This window comes from Rousettus aegyptiacus, unplaced genomic scaffold, assembly GCF_014176215.1.
Source record: "Rousettus aegyptiacus isolate mRouAeg1 unplaced genomic scaffold, mRouAeg1.p scaffold_m13_p_13, whole genome shotgun sequence".
NCBI lineage: Eukaryota > Metazoa > Chordata > Mammalia > Chiroptera > Pteropodidae > Rousettus > Rousettus aegyptiacus.
This window is the reverse complement of record NW_023416288.1, coordinates 40,766,406-40,782,859: the sequence shown is the minus strand read 5'-3', so window position 1 is coordinate 40,782,859 and position 16,454 is coordinate 40,766,406. Positions and strand designations below refer to the sequence as shown.

General features: G+C 39.0%; 1 protein-coding gene and 1 non-coding gene across 5 annotated transcripts in view; both read left to right on the top strand.

Annotated features, from left to right (window-relative positions):
- Window positions 1-9,719: 9,719 nt before the first annotated feature.
- Window positions 9,720-16,454, top strand: part of KIAA0895 (KIAA0895 ortholog) — a 33,099-nt gene continuing 26,364 nt past the window's right edge. The window contains exons 1-2 of one of the 4 annotated variants that reach the window (XM_036230478.1): window positions 9,924-10,029; window positions 16,036-16,105. Coding sequence is in view for 1 of the 4 variants with exons in the window: in XM_016159805.2 (XP_016015291.1) it covers window positions 10,005-10,029 (25 nt within the window). In the remaining 3 variants the exon portion in view is untranslated. Of the gene's footprint in view, window positions 10,030-10,083; window positions 10,266-16,035; window positions 16,106-16,454 lie in introns of those variants that run through there. The other 3 variants (XM_016159805.2, XM_036230479.1, XM_016159820.2) reach the window with 3 other exon arrangements.
- Window positions 10,772-10,936, top strand: LOC118610841. The gene has a single exon (XR_004954110.1). It is a non-coding gene; the product is annotated as a U1 spliceosomal RNA (small nuclear RNA).

Below are 16,454 nucleotides of genomic sequence, written 5' to 3'. Positions count from 1 at the left end.
CAACATTGAAAAAAATGAGTCATTAGAAATTTATGTAGCCTCGTACCTTCTGGCTTTGGCTTCTGTGAGCCTTAGATTCTTTATAACTAGATTCTAGTCAAGACTGAAAGAGATAAAACAGTTCCCCCAAGATTTTAGTCTTTACACTGATGATGAGGGTGATAGCAACCAGCACAGCAATAGCTATAATTTGTTAAACACCTACTATGTGCCAGAAACTGTGCCAGATACTCTGCTCTCCAGGAGTCCTGCAATTACGTGTCTCCTACTGTGTCTCCTTATTTCCATTCTATAAGCTAGAATTCCTTTTCTTCTTTTAACAGTCGTGTTATAAAATATTTCCAGTTTACAAAAAATGTAGTGAATAAAACAAACATGTACCCACCGCCCATCTTAAAAATATATGTAATTTTATTATTGAAGTCTCCTGTGTGTCTCTCCTTAATCCCATTCACCTTCCACTCCCAGGAGTAAAACTGTCCTGACTTTCATGTTTATCATTCCATGACATGTGTGCTTTTATTACATCTACTTATGTATCCATAACAATATACAGTGTTTTACATAAATTTTATTTTCTCTGTATGTATCTGCAATTAGTTTGCTCAATATTCTCTTCATGATTCATCCTCACTAGTAGCTATAGCTGCATTTCATTCATTTTCATTGTTGTATTCTATTGTATAAAGATACTTGTAAATTATGTATCCATTAATGGACATTTAGCTCATTTCCAGTTCTTTCCAAAGATCCTGTGATGCCATGAATAATTTTATGTCTCCTTTACACAACTTTCTCTAAAGTAATATACCTAGAGGGTCATTTCAATAAATATATTTCAATGTTTTTGCCAGATACGAAAAATAAATAGCTCTTTAAAATGATCGTAATAATTTATACTCCATTCAGCAGAATATGATCATGCCTGCTACTGCAATGCTTCTCTAATTCTGGGATAGTTTCTGGATTTTGCCATATTCGTTCATGAACATTTTTCCCGTTGCTCATGAAAGTGAACATTATTTCATGTGTTTATTGGCCTTTCAGTTTTTCCTTTTCTGTGAATTCAAACGTCATCTACTTTGCCCATTTTTCCATGCAGTTATTTGTTTTTTTCTTACTGTTTCCTAGACTTTTTGTTCGCTTACTATTTTCTGGGAAAATAACTCTTTTGTTTGGTTTGGGGTCTTGCAAATATCTTTTCCTAGTTTATAGTTTGTCTTGCTTTAGGATATCTTGTATGTACAGAAATGTTTAATATTTATGTAATTAAATAGACGTTTATTTTCCTTTAAGGTTTCTGCTTTTTATGTCTCAAGAAATCCCTCCCTGCACTGAGGTTTTAAAGGTGTTTTCCCATACTGTCTTCTAAATATTTTAAAGTGTGGGTTTTGTCTTTAAATTATCTGGATTGATTTTGTTTTTTATGTAGATAACCAAATGTCTTAGCAGCAGTTATTTAACTGCCCATCCTTTCCCCACTGACCTGTAATGCCACTTTTGCAAAATATCAACTCTTCATGTATGTGTAGGTCTATTTTGGAACCATTTATTCTATTCTACTGGTGCGTTTGTCTATTCCTCGCCCAATAATGAACTGTCATAATTATGTGTTGATGTACGGTAGGGAAAATTAAAAATTGGCTTGGCTAATTTTGCCCCCTTGTCCTTCCGGATAAATTTTAGGATTAGATTGTCAAGCTTCATAATAGAAGAAAAAAATCCTCTCGAGATTTTAATTGAAATTATATTGAATTTGTCACATCATTTGGAGAAAATTGACAAATTGTGACACCAAGACTTTCCATTCATGAACATGGTATATCTTCATTAATTTAGGCCTACTTTAATATTTTCCGAAAATGTTTATACTGTACTTCCCTATAGATCTTTAAACTCTTTAAGTCCTATGTATCCTTTCTGTTTTCATCGTTGCTTTTATAAATATTTCTTTTTAATTATGTTTTAAAATTATTTATTACTGGTATATAGGAACATAATTGATTATTGCAAACCTACAAACTATCTCATTAGTTTTAAAATTTTATTTATTAAATTACTGAGAAAGGGATCTTTTTAAAATGTAGATTACACAGTGTTGATTAGAGCCTGTTTATGTCTTCCATTGCAATTAGAATGATATCCAAATTCTTTATCATATCTACAAGGCCCTATGTGATCCGGACCCCTCCTGTCTCTCCCAATGTCCTTTGAATGTGATAATACTCTCCCTTTTTTTTCCGCAGGCCTTTTTTTGTTGTCGTTGTTCTAAAAAATGCTAAATTCCTTCCTTTCTCAAAACCTTACCACTGCTTGGACTCTCCTCTAGATCTGTATCTTCATCGGTTGGGTCTAAGCTCAAATTTGCTACCTCTTCAAAGACGACTTCTCTGATGGGGCAGCCACACCCCTCCTCTGACCTTCTATCCTTTTCATCCTATTACTCTGATTTATTTTCTTTATTGCATTTACCACTTATATAGAATTATTTTAGTTAAGTATGTTTTTATTATTTATCTTTCCTGTTAGAGGATAAACTGTGGAATGGCAGGGACTTGTCTTTTTGTACCTGTAACTCAGCACCTTCTGAGCACATGAGTTCAATAGATATTTGTTGAATGAATGAATGTAAGGCAACTATTATTCCTGTTTTAGAGATGAAGAAACTGAGATACATAGAGGCTAAATGATTGGCCTAAGACCGTCACCTAATAATTTGAACCAGATCTGCTCGAGTTCCTTCCAATCCTAGACTGTTTCTACTCTTGACATTTCAGTTAATTTATTTATTTTGATCACCAAAAACACAATGATGATGTAAATACACCCTTGAGCTATATCTACAGTGCTAAATACATAGCAACCATGTTTTTTCTCTTGGAATTGCTTCCTTAAAATAAAACTTTTTAAACTAAAATTAAGAAAGAGCATAAGGGTATGCCATAGTCATGATTACTAGCAGTTAGGCTATGCAGTCTGACCTAAATGACGTTAATATTCTAAAAGTCACCAAAAGTATCTTCCCTAGTTATTTAAATAAAAACCACAAACTCCCAAATTATTTAGGTAAAGACCACAATTTATTACATTAATTTATGAATAGAATCAAGGCTGAGAAGCAGATATAACTAGAGATTAAAGGTGGCCCTAATAAATGAGTATTTGATCCTTCTTTTTCAACAAAGGAAACAGTAATCATGTCTTTCTCACATAAGATTGATGGAGATCTAAAAAACATAAAACTTGAAAGCATCACTGTAATAAGGACACTCCAAGTCTCATATATTTACAGTTAATGTTTTAAAACACATTGACACATATTCTCATTTTATTCACAAAAAAATACAATGATATAAATATTCCTATCTTTACAGAGAGTGAAATGGCCAAGATCTAACAAGAAGGCAGTGCCGAAAAGGATTAAAGTCAAATTCTCAACCGCAGGTTATCTGGCTGAAGGGTCACTTCTTTTATACATTTATTATAATGAAGAAATAAGAACTTTCAAAGGGTGTTAGATACATGTCACTGAAAAGGACTATTTTATTACAGTCTCTGCAATTCGTGGTCCTTAGCATCAGACTTCTTTTCTAATGTAATCAATGAATTAAAGTTTCATCTTCCAAAATGAGGGAAAACAGATTGTGCTTTCTGAACATACTGTTTCCAAAACGAAGGCAACTACAGGCATATTTCCTTTATTCAAAGACTAATCGCAATTTTATGCAGCTTAAATCTCCTTTTTATTTGCTCAAGTAGTTGAGAAGTAAATTAAGGGAATTCATATTTAAAGGGCCACAGTAAATCCTTTCATAAAGAGGACGAATTCTTTTTCGTACTTATCACATTGTAATTCGTATACTGATTACTTTTCCATGTGTAGATTTCTTAAAGCTGTATTCACAAAACCTATACTTAAATTTTTTAGTGATCTCATATTAAAGTAGCTCCTAAATATGACAAAATGGCAGAAGCAAGCGTTTCTTAAACATCAGATTCTCTTTACTGAGCTTCAAAAATAAAATCTTATATTTGATACGAGAACTTTCGTTGCACTCCACTGCTGTCTGTCATGAACTTCTTTATTTTCCAAACACTTCCAAAGTTTCTCCTCTTTCAGACCTGGTTCTTCTGCCTTCTCATTAACCGTTCCAAATTGTGGTGTTCATGACATTCAGTCTGATTCTCCTCTCCCCTGCTCCTCGCAGTGTGACAGACACTATCCCAGTCTTCCTCGGAAGGATGCATGCCTGGCATGCAATAGGCCCTCACAAAATGTTTGCCGATGAATTCTCAGTGACCAGTCTCCTACACCCTGACCTCACCATGCCTGAAACCTTTCAACTCCACTGACCTCCTCCTCTCATCACCAAATACGTAGCCGCACTTGGACACTAATCGACACTTGGAAGTGTTCCATCTCCCCAATTTCAAACCCCAGACCTGGCCTCCTGACTGTAATCTCGAGTTCTTTTCTCTTGTCCACTGCTGCTCACTTGGACTAAACCTGCAAGCCCCCTAACCTTAACCTTCAGACCCTTCTCTTTTCCAAAATTTGGTTGAATTAAAAACATTGTAGTTCCTGTCCTGGTAGCCATGCCACGTGTAAGCCCTGGCTTCTCACCTCTTCCTTTTCATGAGGCCACGTGCTGAGTAGTTCTTTCCATTCTAAAAAGGAGGCCAAGAAAAAGGGAGTTTAAAAAAAAAAATTAAGAGCTGGCAGGATCACCTAATTCGGCCACTTAAAATAGTAGGTAAGAAAATAAGAAGATTGTGACTACTCTAAGCATTCCAGAACCTGTCACTGGCCCTTTCCCGACACCGCCCAGCCTCCTGTCTGCCTCCCCTGCTCCCTCCCCAGTCAGACTCCAGGGGAATCTATCTCACTACCATTCCCTTGGCCCCTTGTCCACCTTGCTGAGTTTAACTAGCCGATCCCTAACCTACGTGTTCTGTTTTTCCTGGCTTGCTGCAAACATTGAGCCAATTCCATTTCAAATGTATCACCCTCCCAATGGCCCTTTAGTGTTGCTCAGAATCCTTCATTCTTGTCTGCTTAAATCCCTATCAAATTCTCTATGGACTTCCCATTCCACCCCTTCGCTCTCTGCAGATGACTTCATGCCCTGCTTTGCTCAGTGTTCAATGCCAGGGAACGTGTTCCAAGGACAGAACTCAGTCAATTGCTGTTCCCTGACCCTACCCGTCTCTGCTGCGTCCCTGGCTTTCTTACCTGCCCCACTACCAGAGTGGGCTACCAACCCCTGTGGCTATCTGAGTCCAGCTGAATATCATGTCCTATAAGATTACCCACCTAGTCCACAGGGCAGTAATTTTCCACCTTAGTACTCAATTAGCACCACTTTAATATGATTTCAAACTTAAAGAAAAGTTGTAAAAATTATATGCACATAGAGTAAGAGAAAGAGTAGAACAAAGAATTCCCGGATGTCCTTCAACCAGAGTCCCAATACATTAAATTTGCTTTATTCTATGTACATGTTCTGAAGTATTCGGGGGTAAAGGGGCGTCAGAAAAATATTCATCCTCCCCCACTCATTTGCAACAAAACATCCCATTAAAAACTCAGTGTTTCCCAGGATTTTTGTGCTGCTCTGGCCACATTCATAGAAGTGAAAAGGCAGAGGCGGCTTTATAAAGCATCCTTTATTGGGCTTCCCCTTAACGTTGTTCATTCTCCTGAAAAACACATAGCGAAAACATTCCATTCTTTCAGTACAGACATCCTGAAAAGTTCTCAAGCTTCACTGGAAAAAAAATTTTTTTTTAAAGCCATGGAACCGACTATTCCCTGGATTTTTTTTTTCTTTTATAAGTCAAGGAGCATCGTTTCCAGCTTGCCGGGAGCCGACTATTAATGCTCGTTAGAATCTGGCATCTTGCAGCTGGAGCTGCCCTGTCCTTTTTCTAGCAGCAGCTGCAGGTTAACTTTCCTCGATTCACGTATTTCCAACAGCACAGAACGTTAGAAACTGCTTCCAATAGCACAAGAAGGAAAGTCAAAATACTTTCTGGAAGCTTCTCCTCCCCCCATTCTTTTAAACTCTCATCCGAAATTTAAAAGTAAATAAATATTGTACTGTTCTAATTCTTTTTTAGTAACCAAGATAACTTCTCCTTAAGAAGTTAAACTTTTTCTTAGTTTCAAGCATAATATATGCTTCACCTGTTCTCAACCAAATAAACCCTTGCTGTAGAAAGTGAAATATTGTAGTTATTTGCCTTTCCACCAGCACTAACGATACTTATGAGCAGCCTTCGCCATTAAAGGTAAATGATGAAAGTGTGTTCTAAATCTTTAAAAAGGAAGATGTTGATCTTTTTTCTAAAAAAGAAAAAAAATCCTCTTTATAACAGAGATGTTTGGATTGACTTTTTTTTATCCCCAAACTCCATTAACTATGAATATTTGCCATGAGACTATGAAATATAGATCAATGTATGAGTTAAGTAAACAAAAGTTATTGATTAAAAAAGAAGTTACTGATAATAAAAGAATAAAGTTCTTTATGCATAACATAAAAATTTCACCACACAAAAAGAATAATATTTCTATTAAAATTCCTATCTTCCTATGACTTTTGAATCTGAAATTGAATATTTAGATATCAAAATGACCCACATGTAACGTAGGTAATGCACATAAAAATGACCATAAAGGTAAAGTGCGATGCTGAACTGGGGTAACTGTCACAGCAGTCTTGGCTATTTTGGGAAAACTTAAGTTTCATAAAACTTTAGAAAAGAGAAAGTATGTCATTATAGATAAACATAAATTATTAAAGTTAGTTTTTATAAACTTTAAACTTTATTTTACCATCAATGTTTTGGAAGTGGGGTAGTAACTAACAATCCCATTATTTCTTTTGTCTCAGTATTAATGGTTTATACAGAAACAGGTATACAGAAAAATTTCTCAGAAAGATGGAATTGTTCATTGTTCTGGCCAATATGTAAAAACAATGTTGACTCAAAAGCAGCCAAATGGACAGCTGCAGATGCTGTACCCAGTGGAAATGCTAAGCAGGCACAGCACGAATCAATAATTAACAAAGCAGATGCACAAAGCCTGATGAGGATGAATAATTGCATAGGCGAGGATGATAAAAGGCTCTGGTAACACTACTCGTCTTGTCTGAAATTAGACTCTTTGTATTCACAGATTTCTTAGCGAGAGTACTTCAGTGCCTAATAACACATGAATAATATCTTTTAAAAATGCTTGCATTAGATCGATGTGCAATTTTAGATAATACTTATCAGTAAAGATATTTGAAAATCAGAGTGATCCACAAGAAAATATTGGTAGGGTGAACATAAACATAATTTTGAAAGTAAAGAATGAAATAATATTCTAGGTGGGTTAACTACAGGGACATCAGATTGTTTATTTTTGGAATTCTTAAGTTTAATAAAATGTTAAAGAGGGAGGTAAACCTTTAGTGCACATAGTTTTTGGACTTGTGTATGTGTGTGAAACCTCACCTACTAGTCAATAAGGTTTCTTGAGGATAAGTATAGTGTCTTTTATGTATGCTAAAAGTACTAAGCTGAGTACTTGGTACATAAATAAATACCCGTGGAAAGAATAAAATAATACATCTTGTTTTCTTCAAAATATAATGAAAATGGACAATCTGGTTAAGCACACTTTAGTAAAAGCATTCAGAGTAAATTGTTTACATAGCTGCTGATATATGACTTGTAAAAATCTTTTAGGAGTCTTTTTTAAATTTTGAGAAATAGTGACTTTAAAAACTAGAAATTGGAGGAGTAATAGATGCATTCATAGCAAACATGGAAAACGGGTTTCAGAGTTTTAGGTATATAAGGAAATTAAGGAAGGCATACAAGGAAGCTAGGTATGTAAGTTCATTTATAGCTTTTTTTCTTAGGACATATGTTGCAAGTGCTCTTATAAATGCAAAGCATTCATTGCCCATTACTATATCAAGTGCTTTAACCGGAAGATTTTTTTTTTTAGCTACATGCCCATTTTGTATCATTCTATTTTCTCTGAGTTGTCATTGGAAATGCATACTTTCTATTGTCTACTTGTTCATTAACTTACAAATAATTTATTGAGCACCTACTGTGTGCCAGGTAGTATTCTAGGTGCTGGGAACATAGCAATGAACAAACAGAAATCACTGAACTTGTGGAAATTTTATTCTAGGGATGGAGACAGACAATAAGACAAATCAGTAAAATATATAATTAATTAGAAAATATCAAGGAAAAAAAATAAGCAGAGAAGGGGGATAATAACTCTGAGTAAGGAGTGCAATTTTAAAGTGAGTGGCCAGGAAGGGCCTCATTGAGAAGTGGTGTTTGGATTAATTCCTGAAAGAAATGAAGGAGCAAGTCCATTCGGGAAAGAGTGTTCCAGACAGGGGAAATACCAGCTTGCCAAGGCCAGGAGGTGAAATCGTGCTTGGCATAGTTGATGAGTGTCAAGGGGATCAGTAGACTTGGAGGAGACCAAGGAGAGAAGAGCCACGGGAGACGAGATCAGAGATGACAGGAGGCTAGGTCATAAAGGACTTCATAGGTAAGAAAGGAAGACACTGAAGTGGGTTTTTTGTTCCTCAGAGGAGTGATAATATTTGACTGTTTAACAGGATCACGCTGCCCACGCTGAGTTTTGAGAATGTGACGAGGGCAAGGTGGAAATACGGAGCTCATTTAGGAGGCTCTAGGTATAAAGCAAACAAAAGATGGTGGTAGGTCGAACCAGAATGGGGCAGTAGTGATAGTGAGCAGTGGCTGGATTCTGGATTATTTTGAAGATAGTATTCCCAGGATTTTCTGACAGAATAGGATGTGGGGCTATCCGGTATTTGTGATACTTAAATTTCCACTGTTTCCTTCTAATTGATGAAAAAGATACAAATCGTCCCCTGTTCTCTGTTAATCTATGATATTCCTGACATAACTGCGACTTTTTGTTCCTGAGTTTGAAAACGCATCCCAACTATTTGTGTCCTGTTGCAACTTGAGGAAGGGTAAAGAGAAAATATGGCTCTGAAAACGACAGTGTCAGCACCGCCTTCTGAACTGTAAACCCCATGAGATTTATTTCCCTTGGTTCTCAGGGCGTGTCTCAGAACCTTGCACATAGGACCCTCCAAAAATGAATGGCACAGCCTCTACGTTTCCCACGGAATAACAAACGGAAAAACAACATTGAGCCGTATCAGTTGCACAATCGTAAATTACAGTTTGTACTTTATTATTAAGGGCATTATGCTGCGGTAAGTAAATGGTAAATGTATTTGAGCTTGCTCAGCTGACGAAAGAGCTCGTTACCAGCTCACCCGAAGGTTGTTTAAGCGTTTCCGCACCTTTTAAATTAACTGAACGCGGAGGAGACTGGCTGGCTTCGCAGTTCGCAGCTGGGGCTGAACTTGAGGTTACGTCACCCCTCTCTTGCGAAGCTACAGCCGCGAACCCCTGCGGAGCGGCGCGCAAGCATCTGTGCGGACGGCCGGCCGAAGCGCGCGCCGCTCACTGGCCCGGCCGGGCGTGGGTTGCGTGGTTCAGCTCTGCAGCCCCGAGGCGCGCGCCCGCGCTGTGCACGCCGGGAGTTGTAGTCCCACTTCTGCCCTACGCACCTGGCCGCCGACGCGCGGGCGCCCCGAGCGGCGCACGGGCTCCGCGGAGCGCGGCGCATGCGGACGCGGAGAGCGTTTCCTAGCAACGGGGGAGCGGTAACGTCACAGCGACCGGTTCGAAACGCGGCTGCCCGCGGGAGGGCCGGGTGTGCACCTTCCAGAGCTCGCGGCCCGGAGCGAGCGCAGCCCTCGGCCCTTGTCCGCGCGTCTCCCGCGGCCCTTCTCCGCCTCGTCCCGCCGGGGGTCGCCGAGAGCCGCTCACCCTGCGACGTCGATTCTGAGGCGCGGCCCGAGGCTAGAGGCTGCCCGCCCGGCTCTCCCCCCCGCCCCGCGCGCGCGGCGCCCACCGTCCGCGCTCTCGGCGGGACGATGCTGGAGTCCATTCGCGTGACGGGTGAGTGCGGGGCAGGGCCGGCGCCCGGGCTGGAGCGGCGGCCGGGGTCCGCCCTGCGCGTGGGGCGGGTCGTGGCCTCCACAGCCCCGAGGCCGAGGTAGCGGAGATGCGGCGCTCGACCCGGCGCTCGGAACGGTGCGGGGCGCGCTGCGGGGCTCAGGGAAATGTGCTGCGGGAGAGGAAACGGCCCCTTGCCTTTTGCCACTTAGCAAGCTTGAGTTGTGGAGTCTAGAGAAGTAAGTTATAATAGATTACTGGCCCTACAAATGTACCGTCCAAATACATATCGTTCACTTCTGTTTCAAAGCACAGTAGGTATGTAATTCGGCATTATATGGATTGGGGTCCACTTTTCTAGAATGTTTAGGAAAATCACAGCTAACCAAAAGAACGCATGGCTGTATATCAGCATTTATGCTGCTTATGTGTATGTATGCTTTTATTCTTAAGTCAGGGAGAACATTTTAAGTTGATATTATTAATAGCTCACTTTATAGTATGTATTATAGTAAAAAATGGGTGTTCGGACCCTAGATCAGAAAGTTTACTTACCTGTATTATTTTTAAAAATAACTATGGATTTTAACTTTAACCATTTACAAGTTGTCTTACATAATATTAGAATAATTTTGTAGGTTGTGTTCCCGGCATTTGATTCTGTATAATATTTCTGCAAGGCAGTCGTGGTACTCCAGTATCATGACAAAGAACAACGAAGAACAACGGAGGAAAAGGAAATGCTTAACTTAACCTGGCAGGGGAGATACCATGATCACGAACGTGGTTTTCCCAGGGCGAGGCTTACCGTTGGCACTCCAGATGTGCTGACTGCTGCGATTTCTCCAGATGTGGGAACCGCAACTGCCTAATTTGTGGTCGTGGGGGACTGCGTTCACGCTCTCCCCTGAAAAAAATAAATAAAAATAAATAAAAGGAAATGCCTAATTCTGAAACTAGTGTCAAAATAAGTTGAGTTGTTTTTTTTTTTTTTTTACCTTAAGGCATTGCAGTACCTAATAGATCATTTTTCTGTGAATTTTTTAATTTTGTAAAACTAAATTCCTTTCCAGTGAAAAGATTATGGCCTTAATTTTATTGTTTTATTTCATGTTCCATGTTATAAACTGTGGAGCTGATTTTATGCAATCATGACTGTGCTGTGATTTATCTCATTGTTATTTATGTTGAAGCATAGACAACAGCATCTAAGATCTAGAGGGCAACATAAATTGTCATTAGATTTTTAAAAATGTGATTTGATGTAGATGTTAGTCTTTCATCTTAAAATACAATGGAAATGTTGAAAGTTACTAAAAAATACCATACCTTCCATGTGTCTTGGAGCAGGTCTCTCAGACTTGGCACTGTTATCATTAACTTAATAGATAAGTGTTTGTTGCGGGAACTGTCCTTTGCATTGTAGAATATTAGCAGCGTCCTTGACCTCTATCCACCAGATGCCAGTAGCAACACTCTCCTTACCGCCCCTCCCCCCATTGTGACAACCAGAAATGCCCCCTGAAGGGCAAATTCCACCACATTTAAGAACCACTGCCTTATATAGTCAGAGCCCATCAAAGTGAAGGTTATTAGATAATGATTTAGAAGTGAAATCAATTAAATAATATCCCCAAAGCATAACAATCATTGTAGAGAGAGAATGCGATTACCATAGTATTAGAAAGTGGGTATTCTGACCAGTTAGTCAGCAATGTAAAGTGGATCTCCTGGTTTTTGATATACAGATTTGGAAGTTTGAAGAAAGATAGTTTATAAAATAGTAGACACACTCCTCTTACCTCAACTTCTTTCTCATAATTTAATGGCTATCCATATATTACTCTAACTGCATGTTAAATACCTTGAGATAGGTAAGTTGGCAGTGATTTTCTGTACAAATTCATATAGCCTTTTGGGACAGTTCAAGCCTCAAATTTAAAACCTCTTTCAAAATAATTCACCAGGTTGTTTTTCAAAATAGTTTCTCCATTTCTTTTGTATAGTACTTGACTTGTTAAAATGATAGTTCTAGAACCCTGTGCCCAGCATTCTTTTGCTATATCAGAAAGCCCAATATAAATGGCCAGAAACTCTATGAAGATAATTTAGCTGAAAATGTGCCCCCCTTTTCTCTTGCTGTCCCCTCACTATTCATTGGTATCTAAGAAGTCTGTGTTCTGGTTAGCAGAAGAACTTGGCTATTTATGGTGAGGGTATCTATGGAAATGCGTTCCCCACCCCCACCCCCAGCTTTAAAATAGCTGTAAATATAGAGCAAACATTGTTTTTTATTTAAGGACTGAAGCAATTAACTGTTTCTGAAATCACTTCCTATGTAATATCTTACCCACTTTGACTTATTAGTCACGTATGAATATAATCTAAATATAACATCCTGGTAGAACTGCTGATTGGAAGGTTAAAATAAAATAAGAAAGATGTTTATTATATATATGCTGTTTAAAATCAAATCAGAAAAGGTTTCTGTGCTTTCTCATAGCTTTTTAAAGGAGATAGTTTATTATAGTAAAGCCACTAAAATGTTGGTTCTAGAATGAAGAATTAATTACTTCATGTTAAATTTATGTTGAAATGTAAATTTAATGATTCTAAACATTTTCACATAGATATTATCCCATGGGGCATTTCTGTTGGAGCTGAATATAATGTCGCAGATAGTAATGATATGGATCCTGAACACAGACTGCTTGCTAGAGGCAAGCACTGTTCTCAGCACTTAACATACATTAACTTTTTTGTTCTTTGCTCCAAAACCATGATGAATTTAGTTTATTATCCCATTTTACAGAAAAGGAAATTACATCACAAAGAAGTTCAGTAACTTGGTCAAGGTCACAGCTGTTGATGAATAGCCAAGACTCCCAAGTCCATGTTCTCAACCACTAGGAAAGTCACAACACTGTTACAGTCAATGACTGTATAAGGATATAAGCCACAAAATTCAACACGAAGATCCCATTTAACCTCAGTGGTACATTATCTGATTAAGGTATTGTTTTTGAAGTTTTTGTCATAGGCAAGTCTATAAATTTTTGCCTGGAAAGATCATTTTTATGAAAATGATCTTGGCTATGAAATTATTGTTTTCAAAATAAAGAAGATACGTAGTTCATTCAATGAGTAGCAAACTTTTCTAAGAAGCCATATAAGATTATGTTAATTTATGATTTCCTACTGTTCATATTTCGTTCGTGTGTGTTATAAGAAATGATTAATGAGTCATCTGGAAATGAAGCTAAATATTCACAAAAGTGAATATTTTGAAATGCTGGAGACAAGTCTTCTTAAGGCCAGTGTTTGGCCTTATAGGCTGAGTGCACTTAGGCACATGGCTCCTGTTCATCCTAAGTAGGCACCTGCCATTAAAACTTGTCTTCAACATTGCTAATTGTTTCATTTGTTTATGTCGCCCTGGTATGACTTTTTTCTCAACCTTCAGGCATTCAAATTTTGTATCCTTTCTGTCTGCAATATTCTCCTCCCTTGGCGACTGCTCCAGCCATCCTTTCATAATCAAGGCAAAGAGTGAGGGGAAACAAACCCAGACGTCTGCCATAATGGGCCTTAGAATTTCAGTGTTGCAGTCGCCGTTGTATGAACCAATGTCAGACTGCCAACATGACAAGTGCTTGAGAGAACCTCGCAGGGAGTTTTCCTGAACAAGTGAGTCTGTGCTCAGGGATGAGTATAAGCTAATCTAACAGCGCGGGGAGGGCAGGACTCAGTGTGAAGAGGTGCATCTGGAGAGAGAGAGTTGAGTGTGAGGGCTCCCACAATGACAGGACGCCAGAGTAGACTGATGAAGGCGGGCCGGGGCCGGAGAGGCAGAGTGGCCTGGCCACGAGTGACCCCGAATGCTGCAGCTCGGACCTTTGCTTTCATCCTAAATGGACAGCCATGATGAAGTTCGTTCTGTAGCACGTTCACTGTTGTTTCAGATGGTGTGTAGGGCTTTTTCTTCTTTTTTTTTTTTATCATGACCATCATTTTCTGCCATTATAGAATACCGTATGTATTTCTAACTATCGCATGTGCGCGCGCACACACACACACTAGTTTCTGGCCAAAAAACAACAGTATCACATTATAAAGAATCTTTTTTTCCTATAGAGTAATACTGATTACTCTAGTAAGTACTCCTAAGGACTGGGATGGACAGTTTTAGGAATCCTGAAGTACAGTTAAGTGTGTCAGTTCCTGAATTACAGCACCTTTCCATCTCTCTCTCTCTCTCTCTCTTTTTTTTTTTTTTTTTTACTTACAGTTGAAAAACTATATTGGGTACTGTTGAATCTAGAGATGATATAATTTAAAGCTTATTTTTTTATAATGCAGACAGTGGGCAATAAATGTTTTCCAAGATACTTATTTTTATAGACCATTTGAAAAATTAAGATGTAACTTATATTCAGTAAAGTACTGTTCTGTACGTCTGCCCAGAACAGGATATAGAACATTTCTGGAACCCGATACCTTGGTACCTCATCCAAGGTTATAACCCCTCCCTCAAAGGTAACCACTGTTCTGACTTCTAATGCCATGTTTTTGAACTACATACAGATGGAATTGTACAGTATGTACTCTTTTGATTTGGCTTCAGTTTGCTCAGTGTTGTTTGTGAGATTCGTCTAGATTGTTGCTTGCAACCTCAGTTTGTCCTTTTTCATCGCGATACACTATTCTATGTGAATACACCACAGCTGAGTCATCCTTTCCTGCTGCTGATAGAGATTACATCATCTGAGTTTTAAGTGATGATGAACTACTTGATAAAAGTGTTTATCTTATTGGGGGATTATTTGTTTTGTTTTGTTTTTGCCTTTTCTTCTGTGTAATCAAGCAACCTGTTGTTTTGTGGTGTAAAATTATAGCAGGTTCTCAGATTTCATAAGTATTAGTGAACGTATAAAATTGCCATCAGGTGGTAGAATGCTATTCTCCACCAGGCTTTGTTTCTGGTGATCTGATCTTCCTTTCACCCAGAGACCTCGTAATTTCTGTGAAACCTCACCTGTTCTTAGTGGGACACCCAGCGTTCAGTGAGCAGTGCTCCCCTTTGCCCCCCATTCCTTTAGCTGAGGAACATGGAGCACTGATGGGGTTAGTGATCAGGCTAACATTACAGAGAGGTAATTGAAAGAGCTGGGAGTGGAAGCCAGGGATTCTGGTGTTTTTCTCTGCTGTTCCAGATACAAACGAAGCTTTCATTGTGTTGGTAATTTCAGTATATTCACCTACTTCTGAGTATACCGAGTATCCATTTTAATGTAATGTTTTTCTTTTTTCCCTCAGTATCGGTAATCAGGTTGGGGTGAATGCATTCTTTGATCAACAGATTTTTTTTTTTTTAATTTACTCCAGGGTTCTGTGAAGCAGTTGCTGATGGCTAAGATGTCACATTGTTTAGTGACTTTTAATGTAAAAAGGTGACTGTGAGAAATTTACATCCATCTTATAAGAGGGTTCAAAGGACCATCTGCCCCACTTTATGAACCCCGTGGCATGTCAAGATTTGGCAGGGTTGGCGTTTCTTAAATAAATACACGTTTGGCACTCCCATACTTACTCATCAGCAGGTGGAGTTTAAAAGGGATGAGGCTAAGCCTCTCAGGTAGATAATTAACAGGTACACTGAAATGCGCAGATTCCAGGGGAGAGGGTGCACGCACTGGCACCTCTCTCCCAGCCCCCACGCCTCCTCGAGTGTTCTTAGAAAAGTATCTCGAAGCATATAGGTTGTTTGAGATGGGACAAAATTATGACATCACCGATGCTTTATGACCAAAGAACTCTATGAACTTAGCTCTTTGGTCATAAAACTACTGAGACTTAGGACCCAAAGAAAGCATTTTTACACCGAATATTCATTTTTAAAAAAATCAACACAAAATAAATGTAATAAACCATCAGTATTAGGAATTCTTCAGAATAGTCTTATTACTTAATTTTTAATTTACTGTAACTTCCCTCCTTTTTCTTATGAAGACCAAGTGAGAAAACCTGACTTCCTCCTTTGACCCCCCTGGCTGGCCTAGTCCTTACCTGGCGTTCGCAGGTTCGTGATACCCTTATTCTTACCCCAGTTCTCTGGTTCTTTCCCTGTTAGTGCCCATTTCAGTCTTCCTTTCGTTATCACCTCTTGTGCCCTAAACTTGTGGTGTCCTTTTAGGGAAACTGACGACATTCGGGGCCCTTCGGGCTGTAGCCTGTGTCCTGGTGTTCCCTAGCCTGTGTTTGCCCAGCCTGCCCGCTTGTGACTATCAGTTGGCACCTTAAGTCCCCTGAGGAGCTGGGACCTGCCAATCTGTGATGAAAGTTTTGTTCTGTTGATTTTTGGCTGGTCGCGAACATTTATTGAATGGCTTCTTTGTGTAATCAGCCTTCAACATGACCCTAGGCAATCT